We start from the raw sequence: 21,087 nt of genomic DNA, 5'->3' as shown, positions 1-21,087 counted from the left end.
AATAAAAGTAAAATATAATTTCCAAGTTTTTGCATTACTCCCAAATTGAAATAGGTCCTATACAAGCCATTAAAAACAAATGACATGATGATATTAGCATAAGTAAAAAAATAAATGTAAGTGCGGTAAACTAACCACAGATTATTTCTATAAAACATTAATATCGATTACACTGCTTTTACGTTGAAATTACTATCTGAATTTAATTCTTCTGCAGGTAGCTTTATACTTTAGTAGAGTTGAAGGGTTAGTTAAATTAGCAAAGTTATGTAGTAAAACTTTCTCAGATGAACAAGTCTGACCGGCAGTATGTATAATAGCTTGTTACGATTTCACAACATATTTTGATTAAATATTTGTAGTTTCAATAGACTAAACCACAAAAAATTGTTTGTTGAGCTTATGAAATAATCGGTTAAATATCTTAAGTAAATATTAAATTAGATAATAAAAATGCAAATATTTTTTAATTAACTTGTATACTTAAAACAAACAATAAAATATGAGAAAGTTTTTATTATTGTATTTATTGTAAAAATACAAAAACATTTCATAAGTAAGTACATGTTTTGAAATTTGATATATTCTTCAATTGAAAACAAATTCAGTGTTACGTACATTTACTTGTTTAATGTTAATATTTACGCCAAAAATAGTACAGATCTGTTCATAACTTTCAACAACCTGAAACTTTACCTTGATTTTCTTCCAGATTCATCGACCGGCCAACCAAAAAATAATCATCCAGTTGCCAAAAATAAAGTCAGGAGATTTATTCGTGTATCAATTTCCATTTTAGTGTCGCCGTCGTCTGATACCCACAATAAAAATTTATGTCCCCTGAAGTTAAAAAGTTTCGCAATGTCGAGTGACAGCTTCTGTCCGAGTTGTTTGTGCATTTATTATCCTTAATAATCAGAATATTCACACTTTACACAGACAATAGCTATCGGCACACTAATAAAAAACAGAGCGTTTTGGTTGATAGCGTCGTTCGTTTACATACATGACACCGTTTTATGATTGATTTCCCTAAAGCGGACATTACCGGTGCTCTTCCGTTTCCCGCAACCATATCGGCATTCATCCCGGAATAAATGAGTCGGAAACATAATATCGTATAGGACGAAACTTCCAACTACACATCCTTGCCAATTAGCCAGAACCTAGCAAGTCGGTCAATTATAAACGCGGTTATCTCCTCATTACTGTTTTCATTCTATATGCTGCTATTCAATTAATGTAGAACACGGACAGCTCTGACCTCTATGTATTTAAATTCCTGATAAATTGTGCTAATTTACGGCCTCTGTGCTTTATAAATGGATTGGAAAACTCGTCAACGCAAAATGGGATTATGAATTAAGGCATTGCTCTATAAACATTTCCACAAAAATTTCGAAGAGAAACTCAACAATCGAGACTAAACCGGATTAGTATTTGCGGCTCTATAGACCTATGCCCTCATTTGTTTACACACAGCTGCACAATAGTTTCAATTAGGTTCGTTCAAACGGCCGTGTAAATGTTTGTATTCAATGTGATCACTGTGGTCAAATTAAAATGAAAAGAAATTTACACTAACGTTTATTGTTAAAGTGAGAGTATAAAATTGGCTCTTTTGGACTAGTGCGTTTATAAAAAATTAGAATAATATTTGCACGTTCAACATCAAATAAAACACAGCGGTTTTCGAACAATAAAATCTCATACATACAACTCAAAAAATTGTTTGCCAGACTGGTGGTGAAAAATACTCAAACAAAGCTGTTTTTTATCACACAGTTTTAAATATTTTTTTTTAACAACATACAATACATACAAATCTGAGATAAATTTCCATTGCTACTGATTTGGAAAAATGCAACTTTGTAGAACGGATATCAAAGCATTGAAACTTCTTTTAGATAAAATGACGACACTGTCATCAAGGAACTAGCCTGTCCTGTTTCCTGTTTCGACATATAAATCTTTTATATACAATACCGACGTCGTATCTATTTCGAGATAGCGAGAAACACATAAGCGTCCTAGTTTGACTTTTTATTAAAAAAATACTATTAAAAAAAATCAATTCTCGGTTATTTATACCAAAATTACGTTTTACTGATAAATTTTTTTTTCTATGAATCAAAAAAATATTTTCAAATTTATACCCATTCGTTCTACTATGTGCAAAAGTGCATACAAAAAAATTTAAAAACAAAACTAAACAAATTTTTAATATAAAACTATTAGCTCAAACTATTAACTTAAAACTGTTAAGTTCATTTCATATTTCATTATTTCAGAAAATGTGTGAAAGTACACAAAAAATAGATTGTTCTAGATAGTCATGAAACTTTCGTTCCTAGGATTAATGCTTGCGCATCCTTGCGACCATCCTTGCGACCATCCTTGCGCATACCTTACAATATCCGTAGTGTTAAAATTTCTTACCATGTTACACAAATTAAGCAGTTTATAAAAGAACGCATATTAAGAGTGTTGTAATAATTTATGAACGTATGTCTTGAATATATTAACGTCAATAACTACCTGTCAGTTATTTTTGTCAAATACCCATTTGTAAACACCTGCTTTGTGTTAAATATTGAATGAAACCAATTTTTTGACAATTGGAAATTGTTTTCGTAAGGATTATTACAATGGTCTGTAAAAGTAACTATTAGTAAAAGTATTAACAATTTATATCTGCGTTATTTTATGAACACTTTGTACTAAACTAATATGAGCACATTTTTGTTTGTGATTGAAATAAAAAAGTAGCAGCAGACATGCCTAAACTTTCCTAACGAAAGATCGAAATAATGGGTGGGCTCTAACCTTGTTGGCTAATCCACTTTAAGCTCTCAATTCCTGGAACAAAAATTCCTGAAGGAATACGACCCAACTGTTGAAAAAAACACTTACAAGACCAACATCAAAACCCACTCGCAAGATTACGAATTAGTAGTAATGGACATCCTAGCCAAGATAAATATTAGTTTTTTTGTTAGTTTTTTACTAAAATATTTTTGTCAAGCAACAATTGAGGCCTTTGAAATTAATGTGGCCTAATGCAAAACACTGGCCTAATTTTTTAAACAAAAAATATTAACGGTAAAGCGACTGTGAAAATTTTAAATTTTAATAGGATTTCGCCTAATGCAGGTTAGATCACTATAATTCAAGAAAAAAAAATAACAAGAAAACAAATTCTTTTGTAGACAATAAATTTTTATTTGGCACAGATCTTGTATTATTTTATTACACTAGAAAATAATAAATATTTTCCAAATCTAATCATTTATAAAATTCGATTTTTTTCTTTTTAATTTTTTGCGAGTAGGCAAATACAGAGTGGTTATAAATGATTTTCATCTAGCCAGCTGTGAATTTTCCATGTAAAATAAAAAATGCCGCTTTACGAAAATAGGGGTACCTACTTGTTGTAACTCAAAATTAAAAAATTGCCATTTACTAAGCGTCCACTTCGAAAATAGACTTCAATTATAAACTTGTTTTCTTCCAAAGTATACATTATTATCAATTATTATTGGAAATTAGTTGAAACAATAAAAATTTAATTAACTACAATTTATTATTAATTAATAAGTGACACTAATGACAGAACTAGAGCTTTCAAAAAAGTAGAGCGGCACACAGTTACATGCAAAAAAATTCCAAAGCTGGCTAGATGAAAATCATTTATAACCACTCTGTATAATAAAAATTTCAATCGCACGATGGCGAAAAAATCAAAAGTTTATTTGTGGAACGTCATTAGATTAATTCAGCCGCATATGAAATTCTATGTATAGACACCGTCACATTTGATATTTCCACTTCCGTCATGATTTATTCGCGCTAAATTTGGAGTCTTGTTCCCGGCAGCTTTTAAAATCACCACGTTATTTCTTATACAATTCAATCTCATTTATAAAGTTTTTCTGTCAGACTTCCGACTCCGCGACTTTTTACTTGGCAGATTCAAGCGATTGACTATTCTCCGCACATAAATAAATTTCCTCTTGTTCTTGCAGCAAAAACCACAAGAATATATTGCAGTGGAAATAATTCGTTCGCTAAAATAAAGTGACTCTATTTGCATTCAAATCATATCTCTAGACAAATTTGGCACCGGTATTGCAGTCAAAAATGAGGTAAAAGAATAGTGGTGTTATTTCGAAGACTGAATGTCTGAGTTTCGACTTCACTTTTAAACCATAACAAAAGCACGTTTCCCCTTAGTTTAATTCCGGTTAAAAGTTTTAGCGGTTAAAATCCTATTATTTATTCTAAATGTGTTTCAACCTTCATGATGTTATTTTTTTAAGTCACATTTCCTTTCTTTTGAAACAAAAAGAATTTTTAAACTTGAGCGACTAATGGCTCTCTCGTGCTAAACTATCGACTGGAAAACAACTCAGATTCTTAATCAAAGCGCGAAAAAATAAAATAAAATAACCACTGTTGAAAATTGAAGCGCAAATATTCACACAAATCAGTTTCCATGTTATGGCTATAAATAATTGAATCAAAGCATGACACTAAAACACCTTTTTATTTGGGTACCGAATGCAAATCACAAATTTCAAGTGACCTACAACAAACAGTTTAATGAAAATAATTGAAACGTAAACAGCGTGAAATCATATTTATTAGTTGTAAAAACATGATACGTATTTTATAGAGCAAACAAACATTTATTTTTTCATATTATTTAGAGGTGTGATGTAAGAACATCAAAAATAGGACCAAAAAATAGACTATTTATCATTTTCAAAATGGGTCAACAGTTTCAAAATCAGGAACAGAAAATGGGGTAAAAAGTCCCATTACAACGTTGAGACAAATAATATAAGTAGTAAATATTTGTTTAAAAATAGAAAAAAGCAATTTTACACATCACAAAAGATGGAAAATGAAAACAGCTTTTTAATAACAATACCAAACCTAAAACGACTTAATTTAAAACAATCGCAAAATATGTTTTAAAATTGTTAAAACATCCTAAAAAAAACAAGAAACAAAGGTAACATTTTATTTCAAATAAGAAGTTTTAGTTAACTAGTTAACTTCAAGTCCTAACTGTATCAACAACTACACACTTCAAATATGCTTGTCGTCTCGTATAAGACACTTAGTTATCCACTCGAAAATTAATAATAACAAATTATGACCACATTTATTTGTGATACATGACTGAAAAATACAGAAAAAGACAAAATTTCCCTCGGCGCAGGTCTGAAATATGACGGCCAATTTACATAAACCATTTGTTTTCTTTGAAAGTTCACAACTATGCAGTCGGAATAGCAAATATCTTTATTAAAAAAACTGCTGGCCAATGCTGCTTCAGTAAAGCTCTCGCCACAAATCCGAAAAATTCACCACGCCAAAAACTGACAATATGAAGATTTAATTTACTCAACAAAAATGTGGAATTTCCTCATCAAAATACCGAAAACGAGAACATGAATTTTTGGTCACAGCAGGTGGTTCAATCGATTAAAAAGTAACTTTAATTAAAGCGGTAAAAAAGTGTGCAATTTAACTTGACACATTGCAGACTATTTATCTCTCCAATTTAATGCATTTAATTATAAATGAAAATTGGGAGGTTGGTTGTGGTGTGCTAATTGTTGGTAACGACGCTATCAGTTAAGTGATCACTGTGGTGTAATTACGTGCACATTTATGTGTTAAAGCTCCTGCAAACTTATACAAAAGCAGTCGCTTTGTTCTGATAGTTAATTGGGCGAAATTATTTAAATTTAAGTACTGAATATAAGTAAAATAAACAAACTTTGTGTTAATACTTTAATTTGCACTCTTAACCCTGAAATATTTATATTCATGAATTTTTCAATTTGAACCTCGAATAAATAATCAAAAAGTTTTCAATTCCTTAATTAATAAAATACGAGTATATATTAACTAGTCCTTTTTACAGCAATTTTTTCGACACAATTTAAAAGTGATGATTAAAATCGTGTCCGCAAAATCCTTCGACCTCACGTATTTTGAATAAAGCTTAATGAGGAGCAAAAACGTGTGCAGTTTCTGTTCTACTAACATTCTGCGTTATTAACTGCACTTCTTTCGTAATTACAAAATTCTGTAGAGAGGATTGCGTTTATTATTTCGTGATTATAGTAGATAGACGTATTTCAAGGGTTAGAAGGTTGAAATGCGATGACGTGCTATCATAATTTACAGAAATGTTGAAATCTGCTTTGATCGTTTCAGTCTACACTTTCTATCGATTTTTGATTGGTGAAAAACTAAACTGTTATAAATATTAATGAAATGTTTACGGACAAAGAAGCAAAGAAATATGTGATAAAAGTTGTGAAGGAAGTTAAAAGGAATAATTCATGCGAGATTTGCATCAACGGATGTTGGGATATCATAAAGGATATGGAAGAATTTATTGCCAACAATGCTTTGAAAAAATCCTGTGTGAATTATTATTTTAATAATTTGTTGAAGTACAAAGTTTATGTTGATTGACGCACGCTACGTCCAAATATGTATAATGTTATTTCTTATTTTACTTTCTAATGATAAAATAATAAAAGATATGATTAAATGGTAAAATAATTAATGACCGATCAAAATAACAAGTTATAAAACCAGAATAGTAAAAACAAAAACTGTTACTAAGAGTTACTAAATGTTGTGTCTCGGCCACCACTCTTAGGTGGACAATAGAACCACATTAGCAACACTTATTAGTAATAGTAATAAAATGCATCTTTATAAACCAAAAAACAAACCAACTGTTTTTAACTTCGAACTTCGGATAATCCACCTAGTTATAGTTTCAGCTAAATTTTTTGGTTGTTTTCGACTGTTTTTATTAATATTTTCCCGATACCTACAAATCATAAGAAAAATTTTTGTGTTCGACAATGTTATTTAAAAATCTGTTTTACAAATAATTAATTTTTATAAAAAAAGCTTTTCTAAATATGGTTCATTTTGTATAAGTTTATTGCAATTTAAACATTAAAAATATATTTTAACCACAATTATAAAATTGTTTCTAATCCAAAATCTTAATCTTTGTTCAATATTTTACTATTGGAAATAATCTTAACACAATTTATATAAACAAACTAATTTCTTCGAAATTTAGAATAAAATACAAGTAAAGTAGAATCAGAAAAAAATTAAGGTTTCACTCATTTTAGACGTGTCTCAAATATTTTACGTGTTTTTTTCTAAATAAATATGTAATCCTTTGTAGGTTTAGCCTTAGACCGAGTGTCATACACAATTAATCGTCTAATTTAAAGCTAATTTGACATTTAACCTATTTAATTTTTCTTACGACCCTAACAGAAAGTAAGTTTTTCCACCCTAATTGATGAAAAGAAAGTGCCCAATTACCTCCCAAGGAGGTAAAAGTTTTATCTCTCTCATCTGTCAAAATTACATTAAAAATATAAAAAATAAAAATTTAAATTTATATACTTACATATAAAAAAAAATTAAAGTAAAAATTTTACCTCCCACATAAAAACGGAAAAGATGCTGCTAGATTTAATAGCGAAAATGGAATATCAAAAAAAATTTAAGTAAATTTTAAAGTTTTTCTTGCTGAATCGTAGGAAAAATAATATGTATTACACTAGAGGAAAGTGTCTTTCCTCCCTGGGTGGGTAACAAATCTCGGACAGTAACTTCCACCTACTGGAGGAGAAGAAACACTTGTTTCCGTTGGAACAAGTACAAATAACTATTAATATTTTAGGATTTTTTTCCAAAAACTACATAGTTTGGAGATGCCCAAAATAGATAGCAATATGTTTTGATACACGTTTTAAGTATAAAATAATGCAGAAAAGTGAATTTAAGGCGATTTGGTTATTTCCCAGATTTCTAAAAATTTTATCAAACGAAACCTCAAAATTCTGAAATAAATTTTGACTACTGAAAGGTTCTCCACAAATTTGACAGTTTTAAAAAAGTGTCAAAACAACATCCAAAATGTTAAAAACATTTGTAAAGAAAGTTTTAATGAAACCAAGACTTTTCAAACATTTTTACTCGACTGAGGCCACTTTTCAAACAGAACCTTTTCGTCTGCACCGCCTCGATGAAGGGCCTGCCACCCAAGTCACCCTCACAAAACCCGATGCTTTGACCATCTACGATCGAATGCAAACCATTCGCAAAATGGAAATGGCCATCAGTAAATTATACACAGCGAAAGCAATCCGGGGCTTCTGTCACCTCTATGCCGGTCAAGAAGCCGTGGCAGTAGGCATCCAATCCAACGTCCGCCTCAACGATGTCATCGTTACCAGTTACAGAAACCATGCTTGGACTCTCTTAAATTATAATTTAGACCCATCTCCTGTTGTCTGCGAGCTTATGGGGACCACAGGCGGGTGTTCAAAAGGCAAAGGGGGTTCCATGCACATGTACGGCAAAAATTTCATCGGGGGTAGTGGCATTGTTGGGGCTCATGTACCATTGGGCGCAGGTGTAGCCCTTTCTTTCAAATACAAAAATGAAGATGGGGTTGCCATAACGGTATACGGAGACGGGGCTGCCAATAACGGACAAGTCTTTGAAGCCTTCAATATAGCAAAAATGTGGAATTTGCCTTGTTTATTCCTCTGCGAGAACAATTTATTTGGCATGGGGACAAGTGTTGAAAGACATGCGGCCAATAGAGATTTTTACACCAGAGGGGATTTAATTCCGGGAATTTGGGTTGACGGTATGGACGTTTTAACGATGAGAGAAGCCGCAAAATTTGCATTTAATCATTGTATCTCTGGCAAAGGCCCCATTATTCTCGAAGCCCAAACTTACCGATACTTTGGACACTCCATGTCTGACCCCGGGACTAGTTATAGAACTCATGAAGAAGTTAAAGAGATGCGGAGTAGAAGAGACCCCATTACAAATTTTAAGCAAAAAATTTTAGACGCAAAACTTGTAACTGAAGATGAGCTTAAGGAAATCGAAAACAAGCGTAAAAAAACTGTGGATGATGCTATAAATAAGTGTAAAAAAGACAAAGAAGTGGGACTTGAAGAACTGACTTATAATATTTATTCCAATGACCTTTATAAGGAAATTCGGGGAGTTAGTCCTTTTCATAAGCTACAGCATAAAGTAGTGGGAATTTAAAATGAATGAAAAATAATACATTTTGAAAACTGCAATTTGTTGTTCTTTGTAAACAATATGTAGAAAAATATTTTCAAAGTTGATATTGTGAAATGCAGGTAAGTATGCATTTAGAAATGCTGCAATTCTTATCTTGGAATGGTTCCGATCTAACGCCGCAAATATTTTGAGAATGTGAGGGGAACGAGAAATATAATAAAATGGTTAGCACTGAATTCTCAATGACTTCATATTCGTCCACTCTTTCAAGACTTGAGCCTGGGTAAAATATAATTAAACTTCATTACTGATTCAGGTCTGACGTGAACGGAATTGAATTTTTTGAAAGGCATTTGCCGGAATAGACTTTTGAGAGGAATGGAACATACCAATTTATTTCCTTTCACAATTAATGCAACAATATTTGTACAATTTCAAAAATATTATTATAGCTTTAGTGAGTTATTCTACGGAAGATTGCGAAAAAGATTAAAAAAATATTCGCTTATGCACATATGTATATTCCCAGGTTTAATTGTTGTTACAATTTCTATGAATTTAATTTAAATAAAGGTGCATTTGATTAGTAGAATTTACTAATCATATTAGAGAAAGATTTCTAGAAACTAAAAAAAATGTAAATTTTCGAAAGAAATGAATATTACAATTAGTACATTTTAGCCCTTAATTTAAATTTAAAGCAAATATAAATATAAATAAAATTCATTCAGGTTTATTCTATTTGTAAAGACAATAACAAGAACATTTTTTTAACTCTAAACATGCTCTATGTTCAGTTTAAAAAAGCACAGACCAATGCATTGCTGTTGTTCAAATTTTTTGCTATAACATCTGCCTGTAATTTTTCTGTTTGTCTTGCCATCATCTTTATTTCAATAAAGCAATTTTTTAATTCGTTGCTCTTAAATTGTAGACCCGCATGACATCAATGCATTGGTCTGTGCTTTTTTAAACTGAACATAGAGCTATGTTGAAAGTAAAAAAAAATGTCCCTGTATGTGTCACTATAACATTATATACAACATAATAACAAGTAGTAGGTTCATTAACATAAACTAAATAAAAAATATTAGGTTTCTATATGTTTTAGGTCTATTAGTGGGTCAACCATATCAAAAACATTCCTATACTTTGAACTCCTCCTTGCAATATCAAATGCAGTTTCACTGCTGTTATTTTTTAAATGTGGCTTAATATAAGGATGCATCAGCAGCAACTGAACCAAGTCATAACACACGCCATGAGATGCAGCAATATGCAGAGGAGTTTGTCCCCCTTCAGATAGAGCATTTACATCAGCCCCTTCAGCAAGTAAAATCTGTGCACACTCAATGTTATTCCAGTGACAACAAGAGTGCAAAGGTTGCCATTGCACTTCTGTTTTAGCAGCGATATCTGCACCGTTTTGAAGTAAATATTTCACGACTTCAACGTGATTGCCATAACAAGCTCTGTGAAGAGGAGTGTAGCCTTCTTTATCAGTTGAACTAACTAAAGTGGGGTCGAGTTTTAGTAAGGCTTTGACTTCATCTAGTTTTCCGTTTTCGGCTGCGGCTAAAATGCGTTTAGGGTTCTCTTCTGCAAAATGTTGAGTGAGAAACAAGACACAATGGGTATTTTAATGGGTTTACCAGAGGGATTTCGTTCAGGTTCAATACCGTCTTCGTCATCTGACCAACCACTCACAAAACAACGATCAAGATTTGCCATTTCCTTTAAAATAATTACGTGTATTTAAACCGCAAAAACTCTAGAATTTCTGGGAGGTTATGTTGCTGTTGACAATTGTCTGTCAAATTCCACACCTCGTTGCCAGATCTTTGGATGAAATTCTTATTTTTAATAATAACTTGCGATTTGCTAATTTTAATAAAAAAATATTTTTTTGTTGAGGTTATCCTCCCATGCAATTTGCAATTATGATTTAAAAGGAACAATCAATTTGTTAATTGATTTTTCGTAGGTGCGAATTGGCAAGTACGCCGAGCACAAATGACAGCAAAATGACATGATTTATTTTGATCGTTGAAAAAAATTGTCAATAATAATATTATTGCAGAAATATTAATTATATTCCGAATAAATGACGTAGGATTTAAAGATAATCAGTATTATATGAAGCAACAGATATGGTAAGCATAGTTGCTTTTGTTCTTTACAAACTCGGTTATTACAACTTATGTAAACAATCAATTTTAGGCTTATTGTAGTAAAGGTAGAGTATGCATTACTCTAAAAAAGACAAGTCAGCTTAAAACCGAAGTAAATGTAACAACTAAGGAAGATTTTGACTTTGCAGAAGCCCTAGAATCAGTCTATCCCTTACTTGAAATTGTGTTCAATTATTTAGATTACAGTGACTTACAAAAAGCCTCAATGGTGAAAAAATCGTGGCAAATAACKGCAGATCGAATTSTAGAAAAACGCAATAAAATTAGTTGGATAACTGTCTTTCGCAAAAAGCGGCAAAGTTATGTCTATCACAGCAACAACTACCTGTACAACAATGTTAATTTAGGGATTATCTTATTCAATTATCGTGCAGTCTCACTGAACGACTTTTTCTGCTGTCATGAAAACTTGTCTTCAAGGAAAATCAGATGTAAAAGATTCAATTTAGCACAGATTTTTTACTAAGTATTTAAACAGTTGCAGACTTTTTATCTGATCAGGTAGTCCCAGGTGGGACAGCATATTGTGCAATAGGATGCCCTGGAGTGGCATCAATGTTCTCAAAACAAGTTGTAAATAAGTCCAGCGTACCTCTATTTGATGGTTGTTTTATACCACCTATACCAAATGTCAGGGTTTCAATGTTTTATTGTAGTCCTGTTTGTCCAAGAGATGATCATTTTAAATCAAATGAAAAAGTCAAATGCATACTCTTTTTTTCTAAAGTCGATTTTGCTCATGATATTTATGATATGTTGGAGCGTCTTATTCCAGAGTAAGCTTAAAAAATCGTTAAAAGTCTTTTGATAATTCGTTGATTATAGAGAGGAATGCGAAAAGGTTGCTGTAGCTGGCGGCATAATCCGCAGAACCACGGTATTCCCACAACTGCCAGAATATCACACAATTCGCAGACTAAACAGTCTCTGTATAGCCTTCTCAGAGGATATTTATTGTGATAGTGTGTTTGACGCATCTTCCGTCGTCATAAACGGAAATAATTTAACTTCAGAGGATTTTGAAGACCATCTTCTCAAGGTATTTTTTCAATTTCGGTTGAAGTTACTTATAAAGGCATATTTTCAGTTCAAAAGTAAAATCATCTTGCGAAGTAACAGTCTAGCATTTAGAATATGTTGCTCGGCTAAAATGCGAAAAAATCACGAGTCACGAGTTTTCAATAAAGTTTTCCCAGACACTCCGCTCATTGGTCTAGAAGCTGAAGGAGAAATTGGGTGGAATTGCTTCAATCATCGCGACAATAATGAGGGTAATTTGTTTTTTCAAAATTCAAAAATTGTATTAATTATGTTTTGCAGAAGTTGAAAATCAAGCGAAAAAGTGTAAGGAAGGATATCCCACTGTGCAACACCAGTGGTCAACTGTGATAGCATTTGTTACTTGGGGACACTTGATACACAATACGAGTAGAGATTTATAAGTGACTAACAAAAATCGAACAAATTAAAATTTTGAGACTTAGTTATAATGTCATTAGGTACCGCTACGACTTCCATAAACGGGACATGTATTTAAGCTATTTTATTTTTACAAAAGATTGTTTTAAATTGCATTATTTTATATCGTGTAATAGGTCTGTAATTTTTATTTTCTGGTGGGAAAAAACTTATTCAATAGAAATATTAAGTTTTATTTAATTTCTAGCGTCCACAACATCTATTTTTCGTATTTTGCGCCCCACTGGAAAGTTTTCATTCGCCAAGCACTTTAAACATTCTAAAAGTTGGCATATTATTATAAAGTTAAAACCTATCAAAATACGCACCTCCTAAATCACTTTGTTTATCTACAGGAACATGAGTTCTAACAATTTCCCTCATCATTTTATTCAACGCTAAGCCAGTGAAACCGCCAAATTCTTCAGCAATTTCTTGCCAATTAACGTCTCTCCAATCACTTTCCCCCTTTTCAATCAATCTAAAAAGATGTCTTGTTCAAAAAATATTTGCTTTTGTACAATACTAACACGTCAACTAAAAGCTTCTTAATAAGGTTCGAATGAACACTGCGATTGATAAAAATGCGAGGGTGTATTTTAATAAGCCATGCAGGTCGCAACCTTATAGTTGGTATGTTTAACCTTGCAGACATTTCCTTCCACTCCTCAGAAGTGATATTCCTATATTCCAAATCTTCAACACTGTCGACTTTTGTAACATCAACAAAATGTTGCATAAATTTCGCTATCTGTTCGGTATCCCATTTGACCCTAAAATTGCCTTCAAGGGTAAATTTTAATTTTCTGTGTCTTTTCTCAATCGCGAAGTTGTCCCGATTTAAAATTTTCGCTAAATCCGCGTATGGTGTTTGCGATCTGGATGTCTTTAAATATTCCAAAATAGTATTATCTTCTTCTGGCGTAAACCTAGCAAAAATTAAAAATATCTTTCATGTAGATTTTTTCATAAATACCTTCCAGTTTTGAGCTCTTTCGGAAAAAATATTCTCTGAAACCTCATGTACACAGTATGCAATAAACGATTCGGTAGACCGTGTGCTAAAAATTGAACAAATCTTACTTTTTCTTTTATAGGCATAAGAAATTTCCCTTCTGAAGTTTTACAACGTAAAAAATATTTAGGGTTTGTGAGCGTGTCGTGGAGCTACAAACAAGAATCAAAAATAAATAAACATCGGGGTCAAGCATCAACTTACTTTACAAAACTCTTCCCAATTTCTCCTAATAATCTCGTCTTCTGATTTATTAAAAATTCCGTGTTTTATTTTGATTTTCAAGGCGTTAATTTCCTTCCACTGCTTCTGGGATGGGCCTTTAGCTACCCGAGTTTCTATACGGTGTAGCGGATGAACTGGCCATGGCAAAAGCACATTGAAATTTTTCAATCTCTGTAATAATAACATTAATAACATTTTTCAAAGGAAAATTAACTAACCTGACGTTCTTCGTAGCTCAATTCATTTTTATCATTTTCCACAATATCAAAAAACAAATCTGGAGTGATGACAACAGATTCACGGTTTTGTAAAGACAACCCACTTGTTTCAGGTTTTTCTTCAGAGTCATCAGTACTAAATATATTTTCTGAAATAAGTGTTTCTATTTTAGCGTTAAATGTGGATTTCTTCCTTTTGCGTTTAGATCTTTTACTTTTAAAACCCTCAACCCCATTATCAGAAACTTCAAATGCGGAATCAGATGAGTCATTTTTAAGACTTTCCTGCGCTTTCTGAGAATTTTCTAATCCATTATGAAGTTCTTCAAAATTTCTCGACTCAGACGTAACTTTTTTCCTTTCAGAGTCCTTAACCAATTTTTCCAAATCTTTAGAATCGTTTAGCAGTGAATTATCTAAAGATGTATTTTCAGTCTTCACATCTGTACCTTGAGCTTTCGCTTTTTTGGGTTTGGGATCCTCATCTTCTGAATTTTTAACAGCGCTATCAGAAACATTAAGTTCGGAATTTTTTAATTTTTTATGCGATTTTTGAGAAAGCGCAGTTGTTTCAGGAATTTCCTCCGAAAGCTTCTCTGATTTCTTATCTAATTTCTTTGAATTCCTAACTACATTTTCCAAAGAATCACTTTTAGTTTGACAAATTTCAATTGGTAGTGCGTCATATTTATGTTTTTTATCATGTTTGTGTTTCTTCTTCTTCTTCTTGTGAACTTCAGTTTCTGTAATAATGTCACTAGTTTCATTACTTGAATGCTTTTTCTTTTTATGTTTAACTTTTTCAGGTGTTAAAATTTCCGTATCATTTAAATTTTCATTAATAATAGAATAATCAGTTGACATTTCACTATCAACGCAATGCCGTTTTTTCTTCTTTTTCTTTTTAGGCTCTTCTTCTTCAGTACTTTCAGTAAAACACTCTTTGGTAATTTTATCAGTAGAGACTTTCTCCGTTTCCTCCATCTCTACATCATAAACTTCTTTTTTCTTCTTAAGTTTTTTCTTGTGATTTTTTGTACACTCTTCTAAAGGCTCATCAAACCCATTTTCCTTTTTCTTCTTATTTTTAAATTTTTCATCAGCTGAATGTTCTTCAAAAGAGGTTACAAATAGTGTATTATGTTCTTTCTTCTTCTTCTTATTTTCAAATAAGTCGGTTGAGAGTTGTGATTTGTCACTACTTTTCTTGTGTTCACCAAACGCATGTTTTTTATTCTTGGATTTTTTAGATTGAGTAGTCTCACCTTCCAAACCAAAATCGAATTCTTCTTTCTTCTTCTTCTTTTTCTCACCACTACTTAGAATTTCCTGTTTAATCTCTAAAGGCTCATCATACCCTTTTTCCTTTTTCTTCTTATCTTTAAGTTTTTCATCAGCTGAATGTTCTTCAGAAGAGGTTGTTACAAATAATGTATTATGTTCTTTTTTCTTCTTTTTCTTATTATTTTCAAATAAGTCGGTTGAGAGTTCTGATTTGACTCTACTTTTCTTGTGTTCTCCGAAAGTATGGTTTTTCTTCTTGGATTTTTTAGATGGAATAGTCACATCTACCGAACCAAAATCGAGTTCTTCTTTCTTCTTCTTCTTTTTTTCATCACTACTTAAAATTTCCTCTTTAATCTCCAAAGGAAAAAATGAGGGGCTTTCGTTTTTTGTGGATTTTAATTTTTTTTCAGGTGAAAAAGATTCATCAGAATTATGTTCTCTTTTTAAACTATTAACATTCTTATTGTTATAAATAAAATCGTCGCTTTTGTTAAAATTATATTCCATTATGATCTTGAAAAAATTTTCAAAAAATTATCTTCTTCTCCTAATACTTAACAGTGTTTAGTCATTGACCTATAGCCCTATAACACCAATGATTAGAAAATTAAATTAAAACGTGATTGTTACTTTTTTAGGTTAGATCACGGTTAAATTTGAAGGTAAATTTCAAATTGTTGACAGCTTCGTAAGGTAGCTACTTGCTAGTAAGTATAAAATCACAGCGCACCAGTTCAGTTTAAAAAAGTATGGAACCAAGCGTTTTTATTAACTATTTACTTTTACAAAGTTATATTTAATAAAAATTTAAATGCTTTAAAATATGTAATTGTGTTTTAAAAATAAGATCTTGTTTTGCTTTTAAGTTTTGCATTTTTTTTGTTAAAATGGCAATTTTGGCAAATAAAAAATATTATAGAAATTCAATAAAATGTAAATATTGTAAACTTTATTAGATAATAATTTTTGTAAAAAAAGGTTTAATTGTGGTTATTTCAAAAACTAATTGTTGAAGCACGAAACGTTAAATTTTTACTTATAACTAAAACTGCACTGGTCTGCTGTAATTCTATACTTGCTAGCAAGTAGTTACTTGCTACCTTCACCGAGCTTGACTTTTGACAGCTTTGACATAACAACATAACCTACGCATTTTCCGTGCATTTCCGTGTTTAATATTGGTTTCACATTTACCTTAATTACAATTTTTACAATGAATAATCAGAATCTCGACCTAAAAAGTGCGTGGAACACTATTATACAAGCATTTCCCATTTTAGACAGTTTTTCAAAGATTTCTGATGATGATTTCGACTCTGCTTCATTTGAGGCTATCAACATTATCAAAAGGCTTAATTTAACACAACAAATTCAGGATTTGGTCATAATAAAAATTGAGGAACGTTTAAAGAAAGAAATAGTCCCGGACTTTTGGTCTCATTTTCAGAAAACTGAGAAGGAAACAGCAGTTTTTCAAGAATTTTACAATGTGATTAAAACTTTGTTTTATAATTATATGAAACTTGATTTAATTATTAACAAACTGATGCTTCTAAGAGAGGCAAGCAATTTTACTAAACCTGTATATAATCATACTTGCCTTCATGAAGCTTTAAAGTTAATTATTAGAGCTGTTTTATTATCCCAACTACCTGTTTATCATGAATGGATGATTATAAGTTTTTATGAAACAGCACTTAAAATGCAAGACCCAGAGGACGAAAATAGTACAAATGGGCAGTGTGTTGTGTGTATGCAAGAGAAATTTTCTTGTTCCTGTCACGAAATGTTTGAAGAAACTAATAAGTATGCTTTTATCTAAGTTTTTCACGCTTGATAATATTTTTTTTTCAGGAAGTTGGCTAAAATGACCTTATTGGAACCCTTAATTGGTCAGGCTTTAACAGATTTGATTTATAATTACATTCAGACTCATATCCAAAAAATCTGTAAAGACAATTTTGATAATTCACACATTGAAAGCTTAGAAAAAGTAGAATTACAACGTTTGTTAAATTTAATTTAATGAATTATTTTTAGTGGCTTCAAACCGTTGTTATTTCGTGGTTGAAAAAAATTTACTATTATAATCCTGCAGTCGAAGCTATGGATGAATTTGATAAAAAACTAATTAATTATTTATACAATACTTACACTAAAATACGAATTGATCAGTTATTTAGCATCATAATTGGTAAAAATGATAAATTTTCATGTAATTTTGTGATACAATAATTTTAGAATATCCTGATTCACTTCCCGCCCTCGAAGACCTTCGACTATGTCTTCCCAAGACCGACTTAAAACCTCATTTAACTAGAACTTTGCAAAAAGCAATTGAAACGAGATTGTTACATCCAGGAGTCAGCACTTTTGACGTCTTGATGGCTTATGTGGCGACAATTCGATCATTGCGGGTTTTAGACCCTTGTGGACTACTTTTAGAGACAATCACTCAACCAGTTCACCAGTATTTGAGAAGTCGGGAAGACACAATAAGGTTTAAAAATATTTTTTTTTTTTAATCTAGTTGTCGATGAAAGGTGTTTAAATGTCACAATTTCATAACCAACTGAGGTTAGTGTACAATAATTCTTGAATAAGAGATTTTTTGTTTCAGATGTGTGGTGAGTAGTTTGACCGAAGAAGGTCCCAATGACTTAGCTGAAGAACTAGTTCGAGGCGAAGCCGTGCAAATAGATGAGAATACCCCCACCGAAGAGGGTGTTGAAGACTGGGAAACATGGACCCCTGATCCGGTAGATGTTGTCCCTAGTAATGGTCTTCTGTTTGTTTTTTTTTTTGTTTATAATTGTAATAAATATTTAAGGCAAATCTTCGGCACTTCCTCGTACTTCTGACATAATCTCAATGCTAGTCAACGTCTACGGCAGTAAAGAACTCTTCGTTAACGAATATCGTACGTTATTAGCCGATCGTCTTTTGTCTCAATACTCCTGCGACACGGAGAAAGAAATTCGTTATCTTGAACTCCTCAAGTTGCGATTTGGTGAGTCGCAACTCCACTATTGTGAAGTTATGTTGAAAGATATCGTCGATTCTAAGCGAATTAATCAACATATCCAGCAAGATTTGAGTTGTTCTGACGATGAGATTCCCATGTCGGCCATGATACTAAGTGCACAATTTTGGCCACCTTTCAAGGACGAGAAGCTTGAACTCCACAATAAATTAGTGAAACAGATGGAGAGTTACACCGGCGCTTTTGAAACTTTGAAAGGGAGTAGGACTTTGTGTTGGAAGAATCACTTAGGGATTGTGGATCTTGAAATCGAGTTGGCTGATAGGACATTGAATTTGTCGGTTTCACCAGTGCATGCGACGATTCTAATGCATTTTCAAGATAAGAGTAAGTTAATACAGGATTTTCCAAAAAGAAACCGTTAAACGTTAACCAGTGATAGAAAATATCATTCTGAGAAAAATTTTAAATGTTTTTTTATATTTTTATTTGTTAAAAAGTTACAGCTTAGTAACATGATCTGTACAAGTTGGTCGGGATGCATTAAAAACGATATTTATGATACAGTTGCTTAGTTTCGAGTCTCATTTAATTGATATTGTCAATGCGACATATTTATGAGATGAGATAAAATATGAATAGTAGATAAAAATTACTTTATTTCACTAAACGATAAAAGACTATTTTATCTACTGAAATTAGTACAAAATAAAATATCTTTTTAGTTATTGATTATAAACACCTAAAAGTAAATAATTTTAGAAAGACAATTTTAGTCTTTTAAATCCAAAAACAATAAATAGAGTGTTGATTTAATTTTTTTAAGTTATTGAACTTTTAACAAACGCCTTTTTTATCTTTGCAAATGCAACACACTAAAAAAATGTTACCTTATAGCTTGTACCTTTTTCTTTGCGGTAGTAAAAAAATATTTCTAGATTCTTAGTTTTTGTGTCATAAATTTTTAAAAAGTGCATGTTTTCGTCAAAAAAAAACGTCTTATTTTTAAAACTAAGAAAAATCGACCAATAAAAGTTTAGCTTAAAAACATTGTCATAAAAATCTACATCCAAAAACGCTAACATATGATGTTTCATTTAAAAAAACACAAGTTTGTATTGTAACTTATTTTTGAGACACGCTGTATAGTTAAAAAAATAATTTTTGGCGATGGACTAGTAGTATGTATCTATCAATGTCCTATACAGGATGCGCCAGAACTCGCGCCCCAGAGAAAATTTTCAAGTAAGGTAAGATACCAGGAACATGAAAAAAATATTTAAAAAATTCTATCTGTCAAGAAATTTTGACATTTAATTTTTGACGTTTGACATTTTTTTTATATCTATTTAATAATACTGATGATCTTGTATAAGTTTTTTTACAATTATTTAGTAAAGGGACAAAAATTTTGACAATAAAAACCCCAAATAACATTGAACAGAGTTAGAATTTACGATACAGTTTCCTTGTTTCCTCTTTTAATAGCCTATAGCAAAAAAACTTGGAAAATTATTTTTCTAACAAAAATAAATAGAGTCAAAATGCAAACTATAAACCCTCATAACTTCGAAATTTTTATAGATAAAATTTTTTTAACATTTTTTTCATGTTCCTGCTATCTTACCTTATATGGCATTTTTCTCTGGGCGCGAGTTCTGGCGCACCTGTATAATGTTTATTTAATTTTACCATTTAAAAGTCACTAATGGACTTTTTCAACTCGCTGGAACATTTAAACTTTTTTCTCAGAATGAGAAAAACTGGTTGACGTATGGTGGTTTGGTTCTGGAACATTCTGTATTACTGAAAAGCATCTTGTTTTTTGTTCTCCTTCAAGATACTTGGTCTTTGGAAGCTTTGAGTAAAGTAATGCACGTACCGTCGACAATTCTAAGACGCAAACTGAGTTTTTGGCAATCACACGGTATCATAACTGAGCCCGAACCAGACGTTTTTTATTTACAGGAAGAACAAGAAAATAACGAAAATAATATACAGGATGATATTGTTGTTGAAGATTTTGAATCAGAGTCGGCAATGGCTAGTGCTCAAGACCAACGTGAAGAGGAATTACAGGTAATAAACTTCTTTCCCTTGCGAGTCCTATTAATTTTTTTTGAAACAGACTTTCTGGTCGTACATTTTGGGTATGTTGATGAATTTGGATACGTTGCCCTTGGAGAGGATTCACCAAATGCTGAAAATGTTTGCCTTTCAAGGCCCTACAATTGAGTGTAATTTGCAGGAATTGAAAGTGTTCTTGGATAGGAAAGTTAGAGAGCATCAATTAATTTATTCTAATGGATTATATAGACTGCCTAAATAAATTGGTTTTCTTTTTTGTTCGTTTTTTATTGGATACACAAGCAAAATCGCAAAATAAATGTTTCACGTGTCGACGAAGTGAGCTTTGTTTTTGTCACACCTACGGAGAACTACATACTTTAATCTTTATTCCTAGTCAACCTTTTAAAAATAAAGAAAATTTTTCCATAAATTAACACTGATCATAGTCACAGATCATAATACATTAGAATAAAAATTGACAGTACCTATCATTTTGACTTAAATTTGAATTGTCAAAAAAGTCAG

The 21,087-nt window shown here is 31.5% G+C and overlaps 5 protein-coding genes across 8 annotated transcripts; 3 read left to right on the top strand and 2 right to left on the bottom strand.

The window, feature by feature from the left end:
• Positions 1-7,936: 7,936 nt before the first annotated feature.
• On the top strand, positions 7,937-9,162 carry LOC123014527 (pyruvate dehydrogenase E1 component subunit alpha, mitochondrial-like). The gene has a single exon (XM_044413687.1). It carries the CDS (start codon positions 7,981-7,983, stop codon positions 9,133-9,135), a length of 1,155 nt encoding a protein of 384 aa, XP_044269622.1. The 5' UTR covers positions 7,937-7,980; the 3' UTR covers positions 9,136-9,162.
• A 331-nt stretch (positions 9,163-9,493) lies between these two features.
• On the bottom strand, positions 9,494-10,945 carry LOC123014696 (ankyrin repeat domain-containing protein 49-like). The gene is made up of 2 exons (XM_044413933.1): positions 10,767-10,945; positions 9,494-10,713 (listed from the first exon to the last, which is right to left on the bottom strand). Exons 1-2 carry the CDS (start codon positions 10,843-10,845, stop codon positions 10,205-10,207), a joined length of 588 nt encoding a protein of 195 aa, XP_044269868.1. The 5' UTR covers positions 10,846-10,945; the 3' UTR covers positions 9,494-10,204.
• A 178-nt stretch (positions 10,946-11,123) lies between these two features.
• Positions 11,124-12,954, top strand: LOC123014695. 2 transcript variants are annotated; one of them, XM_044413931.1, is made up of 6 exons: positions 11,124-11,267; positions 11,335-11,737; positions 11,785-12,082; positions 12,132-12,345; positions 12,394-12,577; positions 12,627-12,954. In XM_044413931.1, exons 1-6 carry the CDS (start codon positions 11,265-11,267, stop codon positions 12,746-12,748), a joined length of 1,224 nt encoding a protein of 407 aa, XP_044269866.1. In that variant the 5' UTR covers positions 11,124-11,264; the 3' UTR covers positions 12,749-12,954. The 2 variants fall into 2 exon arrangements, with proteins under 2 accessions (XP_044269866.1, XP_044269867.1); XM_044413932.1 differs by lacking the exons at positions 11,124-11,267; positions 11,335-11,737 and having other exon boundaries at positions 11,798-11,910; positions 11,963-12,082.
• On the bottom strand, positions 12,938-16,212 carry LOC123014694 (myb-like protein W). 2 transcript variants are annotated; one of them, XM_044413930.1, is made up of 7 exons: positions 16,140-16,212; positions 14,223-16,093; positions 13,984-14,175; positions 13,741-13,931; positions 13,295-13,693; positions 13,094-13,245; positions 12,938-13,044 (listed from the first exon to the last, which is right to left on the bottom strand). In XM_044413930.1, the coding sequence occupies exons 2-7, from the start codon at positions 16,014-16,016 to the stop codon at positions 12,962-12,964; spliced, it is 2,811 nt and encodes a 936-aa protein (XP_044269865.1). In that variant the 5' UTR covers positions 16,017-16,093; positions 16,140-16,212; the 3' UTR covers positions 12,938-12,961. The 2 variants fall into 2 exon arrangements, with proteins under 2 accessions (XP_044269865.1, XP_044269863.1); XM_044413928.1 differs by having other exon boundaries at positions 14,223-16,156.
• Positions 16,213-16,635: 423 nt separating this feature from the next.
• Positions 16,636-20,836, top strand: LOC123014447 (anaphase-promoting complex subunit 2). Of its 2 annotated transcripts, none has more exons than XM_044413579.1 (8): positions 16,636-17,315; positions 17,364-17,502; positions 17,550-17,703; positions 17,751-18,009; positions 18,130-18,284; positions 18,340-18,879; positions 20,333-20,571; positions 20,621-20,836. In XM_044413579.1, exons 1-8 carry the CDS (start codon positions 16,723-16,725, stop codon positions 20,819-20,821), a joined length of 2,280 nt encoding a protein of 759 aa, XP_044269514.1. In that variant the 5' UTR covers positions 16,636-16,722; the 3' UTR covers positions 20,822-20,836. The 2 variants fall into 2 exon arrangements, with proteins under 2 accessions (XP_044269514.1, XP_044269513.1); XM_044413578.1 differs by having other exon boundaries at positions 18,130-18,290.
• The last annotated feature ends 251 nt before the right edge of the window (positions 20,837-21,087 follow it).

The sequence above is a fragment of the Tribolium madens genome, unplaced genomic scaffold (assembly GCF_015345945.1).
Source record: "Tribolium madens isolate multiple individuals breed KSU strain unplaced genomic scaffold, Tmad_KSU_1.1 Scaffold_97;HRSCAF=244;Tcas5.2_LG3a, whole genome shotgun sequence".
NCBI classification, from domain to species: domain Eukaryota; kingdom Metazoa; phylum Arthropoda; class Insecta; order Coleoptera; family Tenebrionidae; genus Tribolium; species Tribolium madens.
The sequence above is the reverse complement of the archived record's forward strand: the minus strand, read 5'-3'. Positions and strand labels throughout refer to the sequence as shown.

What these genes read in the sequence shown, in the direction of transcription:
- LOC123014447 (XM_044413578.1), top strand. Translation starts at nt 16,723, where the DNA reads ATGAATAATCAGAATCTCGACCTAAAAAGTGCGTGGAACACTATTATA. An exon ending in ACATTGAAAGCTTAGAAAAA is followed by an intron (nt 17,503 to 17,549) that starts GTAGAATTACAA and finishes AATTATTTTTAG; the next exon opens with TGGCTTCAAACCGTTGTTAT. An exon ending in AATGCATTTTCAAGATAAGA is followed by an intron (nt 18,880 to 20,332) that starts GTAAGTTAATAC and finishes TTCTCCTTCAAG; the next exon opens with ATACTTGGTCTTTGGAAGCT.
- LOC123014696 (XM_044413933.1), bottom strand. Translation starts at nt 10,845, where the DNA reads ATGGCAAATCTTGATCGTTGTTTTGTGAGTGGTTGGTCAGATGACGAA. An exon ending in ACCTGAACGAAATCCCTCTG is followed by an intron (nt 10,714 to 10,766) that starts GTAAACCCATTA and finishes AACATTTTGCAG; the next exon opens with AAGAGAACCCTAAACGCATT.
- LOC123014527 (XM_044413687.1), top strand. Translation starts at nt 7,981, where the DNA reads ATGTTAAAAACATTTGTAAAGAAAGTTTTAATGAAACCAAGACTTTTC.
- LOC123014694 (XM_044413930.1), bottom strand. Translation starts at nt 16,016, where the DNA reads ATGGAATATAATTTTAACAAAAGCGACGATTTTATTTATAACAATAAG. An exon ending in TGAGCTACGAAGAACGTCAG is followed by an intron (nt 14,176 to 14,222) that starts GTTAGTTAATTT and finishes TTATTATTACAG; the next exon opens with AGATTGAAAAATTTCAATGT. An exon ending in AAGAAGCTTTTAGTTGACGT is followed by an intron (nt 13,246 to 13,294) that starts GTTAGTATTGTA and finishes ACATCTTTTTAG; the next exon opens with ATTGATTGAAAAGGGGGAAA.